Genomic DNA, 18,862 nt, shown 5'->3' with positions numbered 1-18,862 from the left:
GACTGCATTAGGAGAAGTTTTACAATCTCGAAGAGAAAAACAAAAGACATGTATGATGACCAAGATAGTGAGAGAATGATATCCCACAATTTAATACTAAAGGGTTGTTTCTTGGAACCCCAAGGGTTGGCCTAGTGGCAAGCCGAGCTTGATAAGCTCCTCAAGAAGGGTAGGTCAAGTGTGAAATCCCACAAGCTATGAATTCCTTAGGGCCACCCTCTAAAGTTCGATCGACCCTCGACTCAACCAGTTGCACATAGGACTTTCTGAGGAGCGGTGTGTGACCGAGATATTAGTCTCACCCGAAGGGTGGGGACACCCATGATAAGCAACAAAAAAAAGTTGTTTCTTGACTTCCCACAACATAGGAACAAATAACAACAAATCTTTTACCAAAAAATTTAGGACTGGCTAAATGAATCTTGCTCCTTTGTTTTCACATTTTTTAAATTCTAAGTCTTTTTTGATTGAAAGTGAGTTCATATCTCCTTTTACTTTCTTCTGAGTCTTCCGCTCACTCTTTTATGATCTTCGAGTAGAATGTTTCTTTTGGATCTTTAATTTCCTTTGACATATGTCATACATCTTGATGTAGAATTTCTAGTATCCAAGCAACCAAACAATAGTTTCATTTAATATACGTCAGATTCTCCTCTTTTTTCCTGCTCTTAAAAATATCTGAGTTTGAGATGGTGACCCAACACATCCATTGAATATCAAGTATTTAGATGTAGGATTGTTATCTATGAATTAATCCTAGTCATTGAAATTTGAATTTACAGAGTCTGGATAATGTGTTTGTTTGTAAGGCATTTTTCTTGAGTTGAGTCATGATCAAGGGTGGAGTCAGGATTTTCTTATAGTGAGACAAACTATAGTTGTCCGATAAGATTAAAGAACATGAAGATGAGTGGTTTTTAGGAAAAAATTCTAGGATTTTTTTTGGTAGAGATTGTAGAAAAAGGCATTTAGGTCATTTCTTACTAGTCTATGAGAGAAGACCTAAGTGAAAGGGAAATGTCATCCAGGAGTGGGGGCAATTGCCAAAAGCTTGTTTTTTTTTTTTTTTTTTTTTTGGGGGGGGGGGGGGGGGGGGGGGGGGGGGGCTCAAAATATATCAAATTATCAAGAGGTTGACCTAATTTTATTTTATTTTAAATGTGGGGGCAAGTGCCCCCATAGTAAATCTGCCCCCATCATGATCCCGACCATCACCCCTATCGAAAGTCAAGTTCGGGGGAGGGGAGGGGGGAACTCAAAATATATCAAATTATCAAGAGGTTGACCTAATTTTTTTTTTTTTATAAATGTGGGGGCAAGTGTCCCCATAGTAAATCTGCCCCTATCATGATCCCGATCATTAAGTAAAAATTGTTTAGCTTAGTGATGCCCAAATTAAATAAACCCTATCGAAAATCAAGTACTGAAAGTACTAGAAATAATTTTATAACCATTACCCTATCCAAAACAACAGTATCAATTGAAATTAATTAATGAGACTAATCCTCATTACGAATATTCATATTAGAATCTCGTATCGAGACACATTTATTGTTTAGCAATACAATCAAGAACTTATTGAAACCCTAACAAAAGAACAACTATACCAAGAATCCAAAACCCTATCAAATATTACAAATGGAATGAAATGAATGATCAAATGTGCATATTGGCTTATCACTCCACTTGTATTCCTGTGTCGTATACCTCCCCAGCTTTCCAGTCCTGAGGTATATTATTGGTGGGCACAGCCCATGTCTCGTCTCCTTCGTCAATATCGCTCAACAACATTCTTATGGATAAAGGTCCACTTGGGGGTGAGACAACAGTCCATACCGCTCCATAACTCCGATCCAACAGTTTGCATGAGAAGTTTTGAGTCTGCAATTTTCGAATTACCAATCGTTGTTAAAAATATTTGTCCTTCCACTAAAGTATCATTCTCACAAAAAGAAAAAAAGAAATTTTTTTTTTAATATCTAGCATGAGCTTGTTTTCCGAGTTGACTCAGTAAATTGGTGCAATTGAATTTTGGGGTCGAGTCACCTTGAAATCCAATAGAGTCAAGTGGACTATGTGAGTTTCAAAACTATAGGTTTCCGAGTCGACTCGTCTTAGAAAACTGAATTGTAGAGGAGTGGGAGAAGAATTTAACATTACCTCACATAGCTGTACTGCAGTGACATCGTTCTTGCCTTGTTGATACCTTATAACAAAGGCTAAGTAATGAGGGTAGTTGCTGTTCTCATCAATCTTTATGGTGATGTTTCTGTTTGGATAGCTGCATGAAACCCTACAACAGAGGAACCTCCCATGTCAGTGTGTTACATGCATGCATGTCTTATAGTTTTTAAGCTATGTTTTAAAACTCTGCCCAAAACTTGATGGAACCAATTTACTGAGTCAACTCCAAAAATACACTGAGTTCTGTAAAAGTCCAACTCACCGAGTTATTATGCTATATATAATGATTTTGTGGAGATTGATAAAAAAATTAATAATAATTATTAAGTATTTATAAATTTAATCATTTTGTTTGACTTGACTGAGTTGACTCAACATGATGGACATTTGAATCAAGTCAATTCTATGAGTGTCGAGTCGATTTGGAAGAGTTAAATAAATGTATTAAAATTTTAAAATGCTTTAAAAATAATTTTAACATTATAAAATTTAGAATATATTAATTTCTGTTTTTCTTTTTAAAAACATTAAATAGAAGTTGCCACCTTGGTGAGTTGGTGAAGTCTACATGTAGTAATGCCAACCTGGGATCAAAATCAAACCTATAATAATAATAATAATAACCATCATCATCATAATCATCGTGATAATCTGACTCTAGCTCTTTTTTGTACGCTCTCTGACCTGGCAATTCACAGAACCGTAAATCTTTATCCTTGTGTATCCGAAAGCAAAGGATCTACGATTGTGTGATGGGCGCGTACAAAAAAGAGAGTCGGATTAACCTGACTCTAATAATAATAGCTTAGTAAACCTTCTAATATTCAGAGTAGACTCGAGCGAGTTCGTTTTGACTCGATGAGAGTTTTAAAACATTTATGGTTTTAAGACTTTGATCTCATGTTATGCTCTTACCGTCTGTATTCAATATCAACCACGCCAAGGTTTAGTAATGACGCAGCTGCATCTGTAGTTTGAGCCATCCTTCCAAAGGCTCCTCGAGTCATTATGAAGTCAGTGCGATCACTTGCACCATGATCAGTGATGACTACATTTACTCCCTTGTCCGAGCAATAATTACTATTGGTGCATCTCACCTAGTGAAAAATAAACAAGTAATTAACAAGTTTCGTGGATAAGTAATTGTCTAATAATGAGCAAAGATGTCGTTATGCTCAAGAAGATCTATTGAACTCATAATTCATCATATACTTTTTATGAATTTCAATTAAGGACCAATATGATTGTGCATGTCAAAAGAGTAGGAAAATTATTTCATTTGGAAAATCTAATTTAAATGGCGTATGCCTGTGGTCGCTACACATGCATGTCCAAAGGAATTCAATTTTCAAATCAAAACGATTTTCCACCATATGAGGGAAAATATTTTTCCACCTCCTAATATTATTCTCTTACATTAGACCCACCCCCAAAAATCTAAAAATCATAATTTTAAAACTTGGATGTGTCCATCCTTTCATGTCAAGTTGACAACTAGAGCCGGGATATGACAAGTTTATATATATATATATATTTTAAATATTTTAAAATAAATAAAAATAATTTTTTTCAATGATGGGGTGTCTGAACCCGTCCAACCAACAAAGGTGAGGCAACTGGCCTCTTAAAGTATCATATCTCACCAAAATCCTTTACATACATGTAATACCCTAGAAATCACACCTACCAAGTAAGTAAGGATAAATCCCTATAAAGGACCAAGGGCCTTGAAGACCTCTCCTTTTTTTAGGGAGGCCCTGACCACTGACAAAAGTAGAATCGTGATAATCTAACTCTCTTTTTTGTACATTTTTTGACCTAATAGTGCACATAATCATAATTAAATCTTTTTGCTTACAATTATGTGAAAGAAGAGCACCAAGAGCATTTGAAAAAGAACATCAAATTATCATGACTTATAAAAATAAGTATCTTGTGTTCATAAAAATCGTATATATAGTCAAATAATTCCGTTGAGCTTTTAACCTAATTTAGTGCATTTAATTTTGAGTTGATAAGTTGACTTGATAATTTGCCGAGTTGGCTCCATCAAGTTTTGGTGCTGAATCACCCCAAAATCCAATTGAGTCAAGTCGATTCAGCCAGGTTTCAAGTCGAGTTTCCAAGTTTTAAAACTATTCTAAAAGCTATGCCAACTCTTTTTTTCTTTTTTTTGAATAGGTGAAAACGAAACTGAAGAATCCATTTTCTTAAAGAATTCATTTTTCCAAGGAAATCAAATTCTCAACAAAAGAAAAAAAAACCATTCTTTACCTGGTAACATGCACCACACCCTACACCGTCCCTGTAGAGATCTGATGCTGCTGATACATCCCCACCATTGATTGTTGCTCCGAATGAACCGAACCCACACGCTCCATCTGCGAAATAAATAAGTCAAAAAAAAAAAAAAAAAACCATAAAAGCCGACTTTCCTCTAATTTTTTCCTTTTTCTGTCACCTTCTGTTCCATGTTCGTCCGAGTTCGGGTAGTACGCGGCACGAGAATGAATGAAACAGTCGTTACAAGTTGCGGAATCCGCTGAAGTTCCACTAAGAATCAAATATACAAGGAAGAACAAAAAGGTATGAAGAGGGAGGAGAGACATTGTAGGAAGAAGAACTGAGAAACCTTGAAGCAATGAAGCAAAGAAGAAAATATGGTGGGGAAGAGGATGATGAGGAGAGAGGACTTGAAGTATATTTATAGTGAGTTCTCTCTCTCTCTCACACATTTTTTTAATGGTAAAACTATACTTTTGAAATTCTGTTAAGAGGTTTGGTAGAGTGGAGGAATGTTGTTGTTAATTGACTTGCAAATGAAGAAGGACCCTTAGCAACCTTCTTAGACTTGCAATTACTTTTAACAAATAAACATGATTTATTATTTTTTTTTCTCTCCTTATTATTATTATGTTTTTTTTGTTTTACCTGTTGTATTGCAATTTTCCCTCCTATGTTGAATGGTTTGGTGTCTTAACTTAGAAAAAAAAAAAAATCACTTATATAGTTTTAGAAGCTAGAACCCATTGAGTCAACTCACACAAGTCGACTTGATTGGATTTTGAGGTGACTTGACCCCATGACTCGATGCAACCAACTCGTTGAATCAACTAATTAATTGAGAAGAGTTAGCTCGAAAATACACTGATGAATTGGGTTAGAAACAGTTGTGTTACTACGCGGCGATATATTTAAGATTTTCTTGGAGAGCGAAAAAATATTATTTAATTTAAAATACTAAAGTTCTAATGTTTTAAAATTTATAACCACCATGGGGGTGGCTGAATGGTAGTAACTTGGGGCCAAGGAATCTGCTCTTTCTATGGTCTCAAGTTCAAATCCCACTACCCATAAAAAAACCTTGGTGGCCACGCACCGCTCCACGTAGTGGGGTATAGCCTGAGTGCGGGGCGTAGGGACTAGTCTGGTGCGTGCAAACTGGCCCGGATACCCTTCGTTATCAAAAAAAAATAAAATTTATTGATCGTTTTAATTAATTTTTATTTGACTCAGTTGAGTCAACTCTTGAATCATTGACTTGATTTGATTTGGATTTTTTTTTATGTCGGGGGTGTCTAAACAGTAGGGGCGAGGTAATTGGCTTCTTAGATCACCATATCTCGTTCAAATCCCCTGAGTGCATGCAATACCCCATAAACTACACATACCAGGTAAGTTAGGATAAATCCCAATATGTGGCTAATGAGGAAGCTTGAACTCAAGATCTAATGGAAGACCCTACTTAGCCACTATACCTAACACTCGTTGGTTGATTTGATGAGCTTTCTAGTTGAGTTGAGCCCTGCGTATTAAAACTACACGTAATTAAGTCTAAAATTCTTTCACAATTTTTAAAAATATCTTGAAAATAAATGATAAATTTGTGATATTTCACACATTCTTTGAGATCATTTGTGAATCGTGTAGAGTGAATCAATGGCATACAAAAAGTGTGGGGTAAAAGAAACTTTTTTTTTTCTTTTTAAATTTGATCAAATATGTATCACCACAAGATAAGCATCACTCTAAACTTTGATCTTCAAGATGCAATAGATATTAGTCGAACTTGAATTCAAAACAATGTACATAGATTCTCTCATGGTCACGACTAAGTAAAGGAGCCAAAACATCTCCCCGGGAGGTTCAATGGTAATTTCAAATCCAATAAGCGATGAGAGGTCATAAGTTGTGTTGTTGATACCCAATATGAACAATATTTCCTTAGGGCCACCCGTAAGGATGTTCCCTCATTTACTTGGTGCGCGTAATGTGTGGGCGTTGCATGTGCCCGGGGGAGGGTCCCTTATGCCTTGGTTCCATCCTCAGTTCATCCGATCCCCCTAGTCGGACGTAAGTCCAAACACCTCATTATTAGAAAGAAAGAAAAAAAAAATGTCAAAACAAAAGGAAAGATATTAATTTAAAGGTTAGGATGTAGGTATAAATGTTTGCCGAACTTGAGTTCATAGTAATATACAAAGGTACTCTCACGATTCTGACCGAGTTAAGTAGCCAAAACAAAAGGGAAGACATTAATTTAAGGCCGGGATGTAGATATAGATATTTGTAGGACATGAGTTCATAGTAATATATAAAGATTCTCTCATGAGTCATGATTACGAGTGAGTAAAGTAGCCAAAACAAAAGGGAAGATATTAATTTACGGTTGGGATCGAGTGACTCGTGACAAGATAAGCATCACTGACACATCCAACCTACGAGACCACCAAAACATAACAGATGATATTAAGGGTCAAGATTTAGACAGATCCTGATCACACATATCCCAATAATATATATCTCTAGCTATAATAAAATCCCATGTCTGGTTTTGTGTTTTAATTATCAAGATCATGTATTAAATTGAGTCAATTTTCATTGTCACACGATCCCAGCTCTAAAGTCAAATCCTTAAAATCATAAAATAAAATAAAAAAAATCCTAATGTCACGTACAAACCTTTAAAATTTTTCATGAAATTAGTATAAAGAAAATATATAAATAAGACAATAAAATTAGAATGAGAGTACATGAAGTGAACCAAGAAGAATACTTGCACTTGTCATCTGACTTGAATGGTGGAGTGTAATCAATAAGTACTCCTTTGACATAAAATCGAGGTAAAATCATGAAAGGATTACGACTCAAGTCCCATATCTCAAAGTGCATGAAAATCAAAATTTCTATAAAAAAAGGCATTTGAAAACCAAACTATAGTCAACTTTTTGTGGTAATTGTCTATGTTTAGCTGTAAAAAAAATAATTAAGTTGACAATGTTGGGATCGAACCCTTGGCTTATGGGAACACTACTTGGCGTCTGGATCACGAGGCTATCGGTTTTGACCATAAAACTTACCTACCTCGGAAAATATTGAAAGAAGAATAATGTCGAAATTTCAAGGGGGAAGGAGGGGGACCTTAGTTTGGTGGCAATGCACTATGGTGCTCAAATCCCTTTAGCATCCCCTCCCTAGTAATAATGATGACACCTGACCAGGGATTAGGTTTATTGAATGCTTTCGAAGGTGATGGGAAAGACCCACGTCTTTATCAAAACATCACATTGTCCCCTCTTGTACCTTGTCTACTTAAGAGAGCTTCTATTACCATACTTACTTTTACTAAAAGCACCCAAAGATGTGTATTAGTTTATGGTGATTTACATATGGATTGGACTGCGGTTAGTAAAATTTGGTGTGGCAATTGAATCTCTCTTATTTAATTGGATGAATCTCCATTTCGTGCTCTGATTACGATGAAATTCCTAGTTTGGTATTGTTTATCTTAAAAACATGCATTCATCATTTTATAACTTACAAACCCTAGAGTTTGTCACTTTTGATATCTACGAATTCATTGGTGTACCAATGAAGTCATTGCTTATAAAAGGGACAAATTCACTCGTCATGAATGTCTTGAAAATTAAAATGAACAATGCACCGAAACTAGAATTTGGACATTAGTTGTGCACGTTTTGAAAAAAAAATCCTTTTTTAAATTGTGTTTGCTTCTTCAACTTGAGAGTTTTTATTGATAACACACCAAATAAGGATATAGATACACCAAAAATGATTTTTTTATTTTAAAAAAAGAGAGAAATTTGAAAACAAACGTGACAACAACCCGACAACAATCAAACTTTGGATTCTTCCTTGATTAGTTTATCGCTATATAGTCATTTTTAATAAATAAAATGATCATTCAGACTCCAAATTAAACACCTATTTAATTTGAGTTGTGCTGGTGTAACATTGTGAGAGACATCAGTTGACGTGGATGTGTATTAGAACCATAGACACTTTTTATCGAGATACGAGTGAGATCTCAATGAAAGCATCTATGGTTCTGTGCACACCAATGCCCCTCACGATGTCCCTCACAATGTTACTTCAGCATTATTCATTTAATTTAGAGACCTATTGCCACATCGACTTTTACTTATGGAAATGCATTAGTTAATGAAATTACATATCACACCCCGAAGAGGTGAATAGAGGGGGAAATTTCTCTTCGTCAAACTCTTTGGAGAAAAAGAAACTTTTTGTAAAAAGAGGTGGAAGAAGAATGAAGGCTCAATATTTTTCTTATGAAGCAGTAGTAGTAGTAATAGTGGTGGTGGTGTGATCATAAAAGGCAAAGATAGATCGACTCCAAAGATTAATGCATTGAGTCGTGTAAATTGGTGCGCTCGAACGTATGTGATTGATACGAGGTTGATGTGGCAAGCGCACAGAACCATAGATCTTTTTCTTCAGGATACTCAAAGAAAAAGATCTATGATTTTGTGCACTTGCCACGTCATCACCGCTTATGTTTTAGCGTGCCCTTTTATCATTAGTATAATACATTATAAGTAAAAGTTTGTATGATAGTTCTTATTATTTAGATGAGTAATGACAGTGCAGCCCACACACCACACTCATTAGGAGCATATCGATCCGATATAATTTTAATAATTTAAATAAAATATTATCAAAACGCCCTTCTCTGTCGGCAAGTATTTTAAAGTATTAATCTTCTAACTAAGAAGAAGAAAGTAAGGGTACAATAATTTAAAAACAAAGAATGATTAACTGCATCTAGCTGACATTTTGATTTGGAAGATTGATGTATTACAAGTAAACATTGGTGCGACAATAGAAGTTTTCTTGATTTTGAACAGTGCACACGTCACATCAATTAGAGGCCCATTGACACCCAAGTGTATTTTTGATTGAAATATACACTTGTTGGCCAAAGGGGTATCCCCGACTTGGTGAAAATAAGTCTCTTTAGAGGCCCACGTTGAACCCTCAACCCCGTGTGCCAATATCCAAAGTCTGCACTCGATTTCGAACTCACGACTAAAGAGGAGTAAACTCTTTTCGCTACATCTTACCCCGAACCACACCCTTGATGTGCTAAATGAAAGATATTATACATTGATGGATTTTTAGTGTGGAAATGGTGTTTTTCTTATTTACTGAATAGGGGAATCTGGTTAGGCAGACTTGGACTATGTGATGGCAGACCAGGCAAAGGAAGACTCCCTAAAAAGTTCACAAGGTTGAGTGACATAAAGATCCATATGAACACATCAGCAATGACATGGATAGCAATTTAAGGGTGTGGACCCCCAAATACTTAGGATATATATCTAAGTGTCATTTTCAAAGTTATATAATCTAGTCTTTGTTTTTATCAAGACCCTATACATCTTGGCACTCTTTCAATGATTTAGACCCAAATTAAGGTTTGGGATTGGTAATCAAAGAACAAAAACAAAAAAGGGTTTGGGGTCTTCTTTACTGAGACTAAGGGTGTGTTTATTGCTTTGTGGACTTTTGATTCCACATGGAAAATCGGATTCTCACAGCAAAAATAATTGGTTGGAATCTATTGCAACCAATATAAGAGAGTCCGACTTAAATAAAAATCAATTATTTTCAAATGAAGAATAAGATGGGCATATCACATTTTCATCAAAATTTTGATTTTTTGACAGATTTTTCTAGCAATCAATCAACCCTAAGACACTCACACATGTACATACATGCAAAGGCATGCCTGCTATGCATTGCGAGACATGTTCTTGGGGTAATATTTGACAAGTAATGAACATGGTCACAAAGTTGGAATACGGATTTAAAACGGCAAGGAAAAACTTATAAAAAAATCATAGAAAACACAAAAAAAAAAAAAAAAAAATCTATATATTTAATAATACATAATATATTGTTTTTATTTATTCTATATTTCCAATATATAATGTTCTCAAACATAAACATGTTATGATGCCAAAAAAGGTTTATGTATATATGTTCTAATATATTTTTTCAATAATAAATTATTGAAAAAAATGAAAAATCATAACATCATGATATTATAATCAAATCCCACATTAAAAAGAGAAAGTGTTTAATTTTAATTTTATTTTTTTGAAAAAAAGTTGTTTAAAATGAAAAAAAAAAAAAAAAAAAATGTTACTTTATATATATATATAAGAAAGATGTGATTTTTTCAAAAAGTCGAATTTGTTTTATTATTTTAATCTTCGCCTCTACTCCCTCACCAAAATCCTAGCATTTTCTTCCAAAATTTGTCAGTCTTCAAGCTCTTTGATGTAAACCCAACTAATACATCAAGAAAAACTTAGGTATTGATAAGCGATAATTTGATATTAACATTGTCTTCTCGACTTCTCAGTTCTCATTAGGGTTTTCATCATCTCAAATTTAAGGTTTTTGTAGGGACTCTACATTATTAGATCTAGTTTTTTATTTCAATTAGGATTTTAGGCGTAGTTTAATTATTGATTTCGTTGATATTTTAGTCAGAGTGGAATTAGTAAATTGTTAAGAGACTCTTTATTTATATATAGATATAATTCCATCACTAAAATAATAAGTGAATATTTCATTTAAGCACTCAAAATCACCCTTTCTCTCGTTTGAGTGGGACAGTTAGGAATTAGATTCCTAACAATTTTAAGACTATTTTAGTAATTTCTTACAGTTGTTCAAGTTCAACCATGCTATTAAAAACAGTTTCAACTGCAAACAATTGTTACAAACCAAGCTTATAGGCTTTCACTCTAAATTCCACAATTTAGGGTCTTGTTTTACCAAGATGATGACAAGGAAGACTTGGAGAGACAATGCAGACCCTTAGAAGAGGCGACAGAGCTTCAATTTCAGTTGATTACAAATAGGCTTAATCCAATTTTATTCACGATGTAGAAAAGTGTTGAAGTGTGTTTATAGTATCATTGAATTGATGAAGCATGAAATATGTTTGATCTAATTACTCAAACAGATTTGGCCGCTTGGAATTCAATTATTTCTAGGTACACTCAAATGGGTTGGGGAGGAAAGCACTTTAGTTGGTTTTACGAATTCAAGATGAGGAAGGATGATGGCCTACTTCAATCACCATTGTTAGAGTAACTCCGACGAGACTCCATAATGACTAGGCATTTTATTATAAAGAGTCATTGTGGATATTCAAGGGGTATGCATTCCAACAAAACTATCCAAAATGGCTCTCCATAAATCTACAATCATCGGTCATCTTCTTTTGCCTATGGAAAAAGCTTCTCTAAAAAATATTTCAAAATAGAGAGTCGGATGCAGAGTACATTGGAGTCCCTTCAAGGTCCTTGGCTCTCCAAAACGATAGTTGGGAGGGGATGTAAAGCTCGAGTGCATTGGAGTTGCTCTTACCAATTTGTCTATTTGTGAAGATGTTGGATCAACTGTGAATATTTCAGTTTCTCTCATCATGTAATCAAAATGCGTGTTCGGTCTATTATGACCCAGATCAGATCAATTTTGAATTGATTGAATATGTAGTCAGATCGATTTTGGTTCAACAATTTAGTGATCCTATTGGATCCAAATCATATAACTTAAAAACTGGATCGGATCGGTTTGATATTGATCTGGTATTGAACCAACTCATGCCAACCCTGGTTTGGAGTTTGGAGTTTGGACAACATGAATGTTTTGTTGTGTGTGGGAAGTATGGTGCATGACTCATGCACATTATTACAGACATGAGCACACAAAGATTGAATGGTTTGGGTTGACTGCATTAGGAGAAGTTTTACGATCTCGGAGAGAAAAGCAAAAGACATGTATGACGACCATGATAGCAAGAGAATGATACCCCACAATTTAATACTAGATGGTGAAATAAGTTGTTTCTTGGAACCCCAAGGGTTGGCCTAGTGGCTAGCCGAGCCTTGATAAGCTCCTCAACAAAGGTTAGGTCAAGTGTGAAATCCCACGAAGTTATGAATTCCTTGGGGCCACCCTCTAAGGTCCGGTTGACCCTCGACTCAACCAATTACACGTAGGACTTTCTGAGGAGCGGTGTGTGTGACCAAGAGATTAGTCTCACCCGAAGGGTGGGGATACCCATGATAAGTTAAAAAAAAAAAAAAGTTGTTTCTTGGCTTCTCACAACATAGGAACAAATAACAACAAACCTTATACCAAAAATTTTAGGACCGGCTAAATGAATCTTGCTCCTCCGTTTTTACATTTTTTAATTGAAAGTGAGTTCATATCTTCTTTCACTTTCTTCTGAGTCTTTCGCTCACTCTTTTAGGATCTTCGAGTAGAATGTTTCTTCTGAATCTTCAATTTCATTTGACATATGTCATATATCTTGATGTAGAATTTCTAGTATCCAAGCAACCAAACAATAGTTTCATTTAATATATGTCAGATTCTCCTCTTTTTTCCTGCTCTTAAAAAAATTTGAGTTTGGGATGGTGACCCAACACATCCATTGAATATCTAGTATTTAGATGTAGGATTGTTATCTATGAATTAATCCTAGTCATTGGATTTCGAATTTACACAATCAGGATAATGTGTTTGTTTGTAAGGCATTTTTCTTGAGTTGAATCATGATCAGGGGCGGAGCCAGGATTTTCTTATAGTGGGACAAACTCTAGTTGTCCAATAAGATTAAAGAATACGAAGATGAGTGGTTTTTAGGAAAAAAAATTCCAGGGTTTTTTTGGTAGAGGTCGTAGAGAAAGGTATTTAGGTCATTTCTTATTAGTTTATGAGTGAAGACCTAAGTGAAGGGGCAATGTCATTCAGGAGTGGGAGCAAATGCCCCCACAGTAAATCCGCCCATCATGATCCCAACCATAAAGTAAAAATTCTTTGGCTTCGTGATGCCCAAATTAAATAAACCCTATCGAAAATCAAGTTCAAAAGGACTAGAAATACTTTTATAACCATTACCCTGTCCAAAACAACAGTATCAATTGAAATTAATTAATGAGACTAATCCTCATTACGAATATTCATATTAGAATCTCGTATCGAGACACATTTATTGTTTAGCAATACAATCAAGAACTTATTGAAACCCTAACAAAAGAACAACTATACGAAGAATCCAAAACCCTATCAAATATTACAAATGGAATGAAATGAATGATCAAATGTGCATATTGGCTTATCACTCCACTTGTATTCCTGTGTCGTATACCTCCCCAGCTTTCCAGTCCTGAGGTATATTATTGGTGGGCACAGCCCATGTCTCGTCTCCTTCGTCAATATCGCTCAACAACATTCTTATGGATAAAGGTCCACTTGGGGGTGAAACAGTAGTCCATACTGCTCCATAACTCCGATCCAACAGTTTGCATGAGAAATTTTGAGTCTGCGATTTTCGAATTACGAATAGTTGTTAAAATTTTTTTATCTAGTATGAGCTTGTTTACCGAGTTGACTCAGTAAATTGGTTCAATTGAATTTTGGGGTCTTGTCATCCAATTGAGTCAAGTCGACTATGTGAGTTTTAAAACTATAGATTTCCGAGTCGACTCGTCTTAGAAAATTGAATTGTAGAGGAGTGGGAGAAGAATTTAACATTACCTCACATAGCTGTACTGCAGTGACATCGTTCTTGCCTTGTTGATACCTTATAACAAAGGCTAAGTAATGAGGGTAGTTGCTGTTCTCATCAATCTTTATGGTGATGTTTCTGTTTGGATAGATGCATGAAACCCTACAACAGAGGAATCTCCCATGTCAGTGTGTTACATGCATGCATGTGTTATAGTTTTTAAGTCATGTTTTAAAACTCGGTCCACAACTTGAGGGAACCAAGTTGCCGAGTCAACGTGTTGACTTTTCTCAGTCAACTCCAAAATGCACCGAGTTCGGTAATAAGGTCCTCCTCACTGAGTTATTATGCTATATATAATGATTTTGTGCAGATTGATACAAAAATTAATAATTATTATTAAGTATTTATGAATTTAATCATTTTGTTTGACTTGACTGAGTTGACTCAACATGATGGACATTTGAATCAAGTCAATTCTATGAGTGTCGAGTCGATTAGGAAGAGTTAAATAAATGTATTAAAATTTTAAAATGCTTTAAAAATAATTTTAACATTATAAAATTTAGAATATATTAATTTCTGTTTTTCTTTTTAAAAACATTAAATAGAAGTTGCCACCTTGGTGAGTTGGTGAAGTCTACGTGTAGTAATGCCAACCTGGGATCAAAATCAAACCTATAATAATAATAATAATAATAACCATCATCATCATCATCATCATCGTGATAATCTGACTTTAGCTCTTTTTTGTACGCTCTCTGACCTGGCAGTTCACAGAACCATAAATCTTTATCCTTATGTATCCGAAAGCAAAGGATCTACGGTTTTGTGATGGGAGCGTACAAAAAAGAGTGTCAGATTAACCCGACTCTAATAATAATAGCTTAGTAAACCTTCTAATATTCAAAGTAGACTTGAGCGAGCTCGTTTTGACTCGACGAGAGTTTTAAAACATTTATGGTTTTAAGACTTTGATCTCATTTTATGCTCTTACCGTCTGTATTCAATATCAACCACGCCAAGGTTTAGTAATGATGCAGCTGCATCTGTAGTTTGAGCCATCCTTCCAAAGGCTCCTCGACTCATTATGAAGTCAGTGCGATCACTTGCACCATGATCGGTGATGACTACATTTACTCCTTTGTCCGAGCAATAATTACTATTGGTGCATCTCACCTAGTGAAAAATAAACAAGTAATTAACAAGCTTTGTGGATAAGTAATTGTCTGATAACAAGCAAAGATGTCGTTATGCCCAATAAGATCTATTGAACTCATAATTCATTATATACTTTTTATGAATTTCAATTAAGGACCAGTATGATTGTGCATTTAAAAAGAGTAGGAAATGATTTCATTTGGAAAATCTAATTTAAATGACATATGACTACAGTCACCACACATGCACGTCCGGTGGATTTCAATTTCCAAACCAAAATCACTTTCAACCATATGAGGGAAAATATTTTTCCACCTTCTAATATTATTCTCTTACTTTAGAACCACCCCTAAAAATCTAAAAATCATAGTTTTAAAACTCAGATGTGTCCATCTTTTCATGTCAAGTCAACAACTCTAGAGTGAGAATATGACAAGTCAATAAAATATTTATTTATTTTTAAATATTTTAAAATAAATAAAAATAATTTTTTTTAATGATGGGGTGTCTGGACCGTCCAACTAACAATGACAAGGCAATTAACCTCTTAAAGCATCATATCTCACCCAAATCCCTTAGGTACATGTAATATCCTATAAACCACACCTACCAAGTAAGTTAGGATAAATCCTTATGAGTGGCCAAGGGTTTCAAACTCAAGACCTCTCCTTTTTTTAGGGAGGTCCTAACCACTAATAAAAATAGAATCATGATAATATGACACTCTTTTTTGTACGTTTTCTAATCTAGCAAATTGCAAAATCATAATTAAATCTTTTTTATTTGTGTATCCCAAAATAAAAGATTTACGATTTTGTGAAGGGAACGTACAAAGAACATCAAATTATCACGACTTATAAAAGAATTTATCTTGTATTCACAAAAATCGCATCTATAGTAAAATAATTCCGTTGAGCTTTTAACCTAATTTAGTGCATTTAATTTTGAGTTGATAAGTTGACTTGATAATTTGCCGAGTTGGTTCCAACAAGTTTTGGTGCTGAATCACCCCAAAACCCAATTGAGTCCAAGTCGATTCAGCCAGGTTTCAAGTCAAGTTACCAAGTTTTAAAACCATTCTAAAAGCCATGCTAACTCTTTTTTTTTCTTTTTCTGAATAGGTGAAAACCAGACTGTAGAATCCATTTTCTTAAAGAACTCATTTTCCAAGGAAATCAAACACAACATGAAAAAAGCCCATATTCCATGGTCCAAGACGTCGAATTTTTCATCGTCGAATATATATATATATATATATATATATATATATAGGGGACGGTTCGAGGGACGTGCTGAAAGCCAGCTGAGAAACAGAGGATTGGGAGTCGTTGGATATAAAAGAAACAATGGTCTGGATTGCATGATACGTCAAATCGTTTCTTTTGAAACAAAGGTAATAAATTTCAAATACCTCCTTTTATTTTGTTTTAATTGTTTTTTTCTATTTAAAACCCTTTTTTATTGAAATTGTTCTATGGAAAGATACCCACTTTGATTGGGTCTCTGTCTAGTCTTGAAGAGCTCTATCTAGCCAACAACCGTCTTCAAGGTCCAATCCCAGAGAGCTTCAATGGGTTGATGAGCTTAAAAAGGCTTGAACTTCAAGAGAACAAGCTATCATGTGAGTTTCCCAACATGGGTTCTCTAAAAAACCTCTTTTTCTGAGATTCCAGCAATAATGGTATCTTAGGAAGATTTCCTGCTACCTCCTATATCCATCAAGTCAAGAAAATAGAATGAGGGGCCTCGAGAATCTGTCAAAAGTGGAGTAAATTTCACCTTAGATGACACACCCCCTGTCTCCAAAAGGAAGGTATCCTGTTGAGCTTGACACGGTTGGAAGACCATATGAGAAAATCCCTCCATATTTTTTAGTTGTCTGAGACACAACCAACAATTTGTCATGGCCGAGGCCAAGCAACTCAGCAGCCAACCCAAAGAGCCCTCTGTTTTGTTGCCTGCAACCAAATTGGAATTTCGGGAACACATCCGATGGAGATAGGGTTAGTGTTTCTTGTGCAAAGTATCCTAAAGAGTATGATCGATCGCCATATTGGATACCGTAAATTCAAGTAGAGGTGGATTTAGAACACTTAGGAATAGTGCTCATGGCCGATCTGAGTTGATAGCACTCGGTAGTTTTGCATGAGATGTCGGAATACGATGTTGACTGAGATGGATCGAAGATTGGTTCTTGTTGTCAATAGCATGATCTAGTGCATGGGTTTGAAACCGGGCTCTGCTAACGTGAGCCTGGTGGATAAGAGGGTTTTAAATAATAATAGGTGTCCAATGAGTTTCTTCTTCTGTAAAGGTGGAGTTCAGAATTTGTGTTAGACAGTGAGACAGTGAGAGAGATAAGAGGGTTTTAAATAATAATAAATAAAAAAATAATAATTAAAACAAAAAAGAAGGAGGTATTTGAAATTTATTATCTTTGTTTTAAAAGAAACGATTTGACGTGTCATGCAATCCAGACCTTTGTTTCTTTTATATCCAACGACTCCCAATCCTCTGTTTCTCAGCTGGCTTTCAGCACGTCCCTCGAACCGTCCCCATATATATATATATATATATATATATATATATATATTTTACGGCCAAATTTGTCAAATTAATGGAAGATGAGAGAAATTTGACACCTTTAAACCATCAAAGATGGGGAACATAACAAAACTTGAAGGCACTTGACAGTGAAAATTCGATTTCTACAATTTGTGGGCCTTGGCCTGTCGAAATTTCCTCTAGAAAATTTTAATTTTCAGATAATGATATTCTCCACAAAAAAAAAAAAAAACCATTCTTTACCTGGTAACATGCACCACACCCTACACCGTCCCTGTAGAGATCTGATGCAGCGGATACATCACCACCATTGATTGTTGCTCCGAATGAACCGAACCCACACCTTCCATCTGCGAAATAAATAAGTCAAAAAAAAAAAAAAAAACCATAAAAGCCGACTTTCCTCTATTTTTTTTTTTTTTTTTTTCTGTCACCTTCTGTTCCATGTTCGTCCGAGTTTGGGTAGTATGCGGCACGAGAATGAATGAAACAGTCGTTACAAGTTGCGGAATCCACCGAGGTTCCACTAAGAATCAAACATACAAGGAAGAATAAAAAAGTATGAAGAGGGAGGAGAGACATTGTAGGAAGAAGAACTGAGAGACTTTGAAGCAATGAAGCAAAGAAGAAAATATGGTGGGGAAGAGGATGATGAGGAGAGAGGACTTGAACTATATTTATAGTGAGCTCTCTCTCTCACACACACATTCTTTTAATGGAAAAACTATACTTTTGAAATTCTGTTAAGAGGTTCGGTAGAGTGGAGGAATGTTGTTGTTAATTGACTTGCAAATGAAAAAGGACCCTTAGCAACCTTCTTAGACTTGCAATTACTTTTAACAAATAAACATGATTTATTATTATTTTTTATCTCCTTATTATTATTATTATTTTACCTGTTGTATTGCAATTTTCCCTCCTATGTTGAATGGTTTGGAGTCTTAACTTAGAAAAAAAAATCACTTATATAGTTTTAGAAGCTAGAAACCATTGAGTCAACTCACACAAGTCGACTTGATTGGATTTTGAGGTGACTTGACCCCATGACTCGATGCAACCAACTCGTTGAATCAACTAATTAATTGAGAAGAGTCAGCT

At 35.1% G+C, this 18,862-nt stretch overlaps 2 protein-coding genes across 2 annotated transcripts; both read right to left on the bottom strand.

Moving 5' to 3' along the window:
• Nucleotides 1–1,467: 1,467 nt before the first annotated feature.
• LOC147391431 (expansin-like B1) lies at nt 1,468–4,845 on the bottom strand. Its single transcript, XM_086459662.1, has 5 exons — nt 4,646–4,845; nt 4,459–4,565; nt 3,100–3,281; nt 2,161–2,293; nt 1,468–1,881 (listed from the first exon to the last, which is right to left on the bottom strand). Exons 1-5 carry the CDS (start codon nt 4,791–4,793, stop codon nt 1,678–1,680), a joined length of 774 nt encoding a protein of 257 aa, XP_086315788.1. The 5' UTR covers nt 4,794–4,845; the 3' UTR covers nt 1,468–1,677.
• An 8,578-nt stretch (nt 4,846–13,423) lies between these two features.
• Nucleotides 13,424–18,481, bottom strand: LOC147391430 (expansin-like B1). The gene is made up of 5 exons (XM_086417132.1): nt 18,199–18,481; nt 18,008–18,114; nt 15,036–15,217; nt 14,068–14,200; nt 13,424–13,852 (listed from the first exon to the last, which is right to left on the bottom strand). Exons 1-5 carry the CDS (start codon nt 18,344–18,346, stop codon nt 13,649–13,651), a joined length of 774 nt encoding a protein of 257 aa, XP_086273258.1. The 5' UTR covers nt 18,347–18,481; the 3' UTR covers nt 13,424–13,648.
• Between the last annotated feature and the right edge of the window lie 381 nt (nt 18,482–18,862).

This window comes from Akebia trifoliata, chromosome 11 (genome assembly GCF_017979445.1).
Source record: "Akebia trifoliata isolate Shusen 1 chromosome 11, ASM1797944v1, whole genome shotgun sequence".
Classification (NCBI taxonomy): Eukaryota; Viridiplantae; Streptophyta; class Magnoliopsida; order Ranunculales; family Lardizabalaceae; genus Akebia; species Akebia trifoliata.
Note: the sequence above shows the minus strand (reverse complement) of the source record. Positions and strands in the feature narration are given on the sequence as shown.

Bases quoted from the DNA above. Each gene is read 5' to 3' on its own strand.
- LOC147391431 (XM_086459662.1), bottom strand. From the start codon at position 4,793: ATGTCTCTCCTCCCTCTTCATACCTTTTTGTTCTTCCTTGTATATTTG. The intron at 3,282-4,458 runs GTAAAGAATGGT...ATTTTTCACTAG, and splicing joins GGTGTGGTGCATGTTACCAG to GTGAGATGCACCAATAGTAA. The intron at 2,294-3,099 runs GTAAGAGCATAA...CCTCTGTTGTAG, and splicing joins GTTGATATTGAATACAGACG to GGTTTCATGCAGCTATCCAA.
- LOC147391430 (XM_086417132.1), bottom strand. From the start codon at position 18,346: ATGTCTCTCCTCCCTCTTCATACTTTTTTATTCTTCCTTGTATGTTTG. The intron at 18,115-18,198 runs GTGACAGAAAAA...TTTATTTCGCAG, and splicing joins GGACGAACATGGAACAGAAG to ATGGAAGGTGTGGGTTCGGT. The intron at 13,853-14,067 runs GTAATGTTAAAT...CGAAAATCGCAG, and splicing joins CTGCAGTACAGCTATGTGAG to ACTCAAAATTTCTCATGCAA.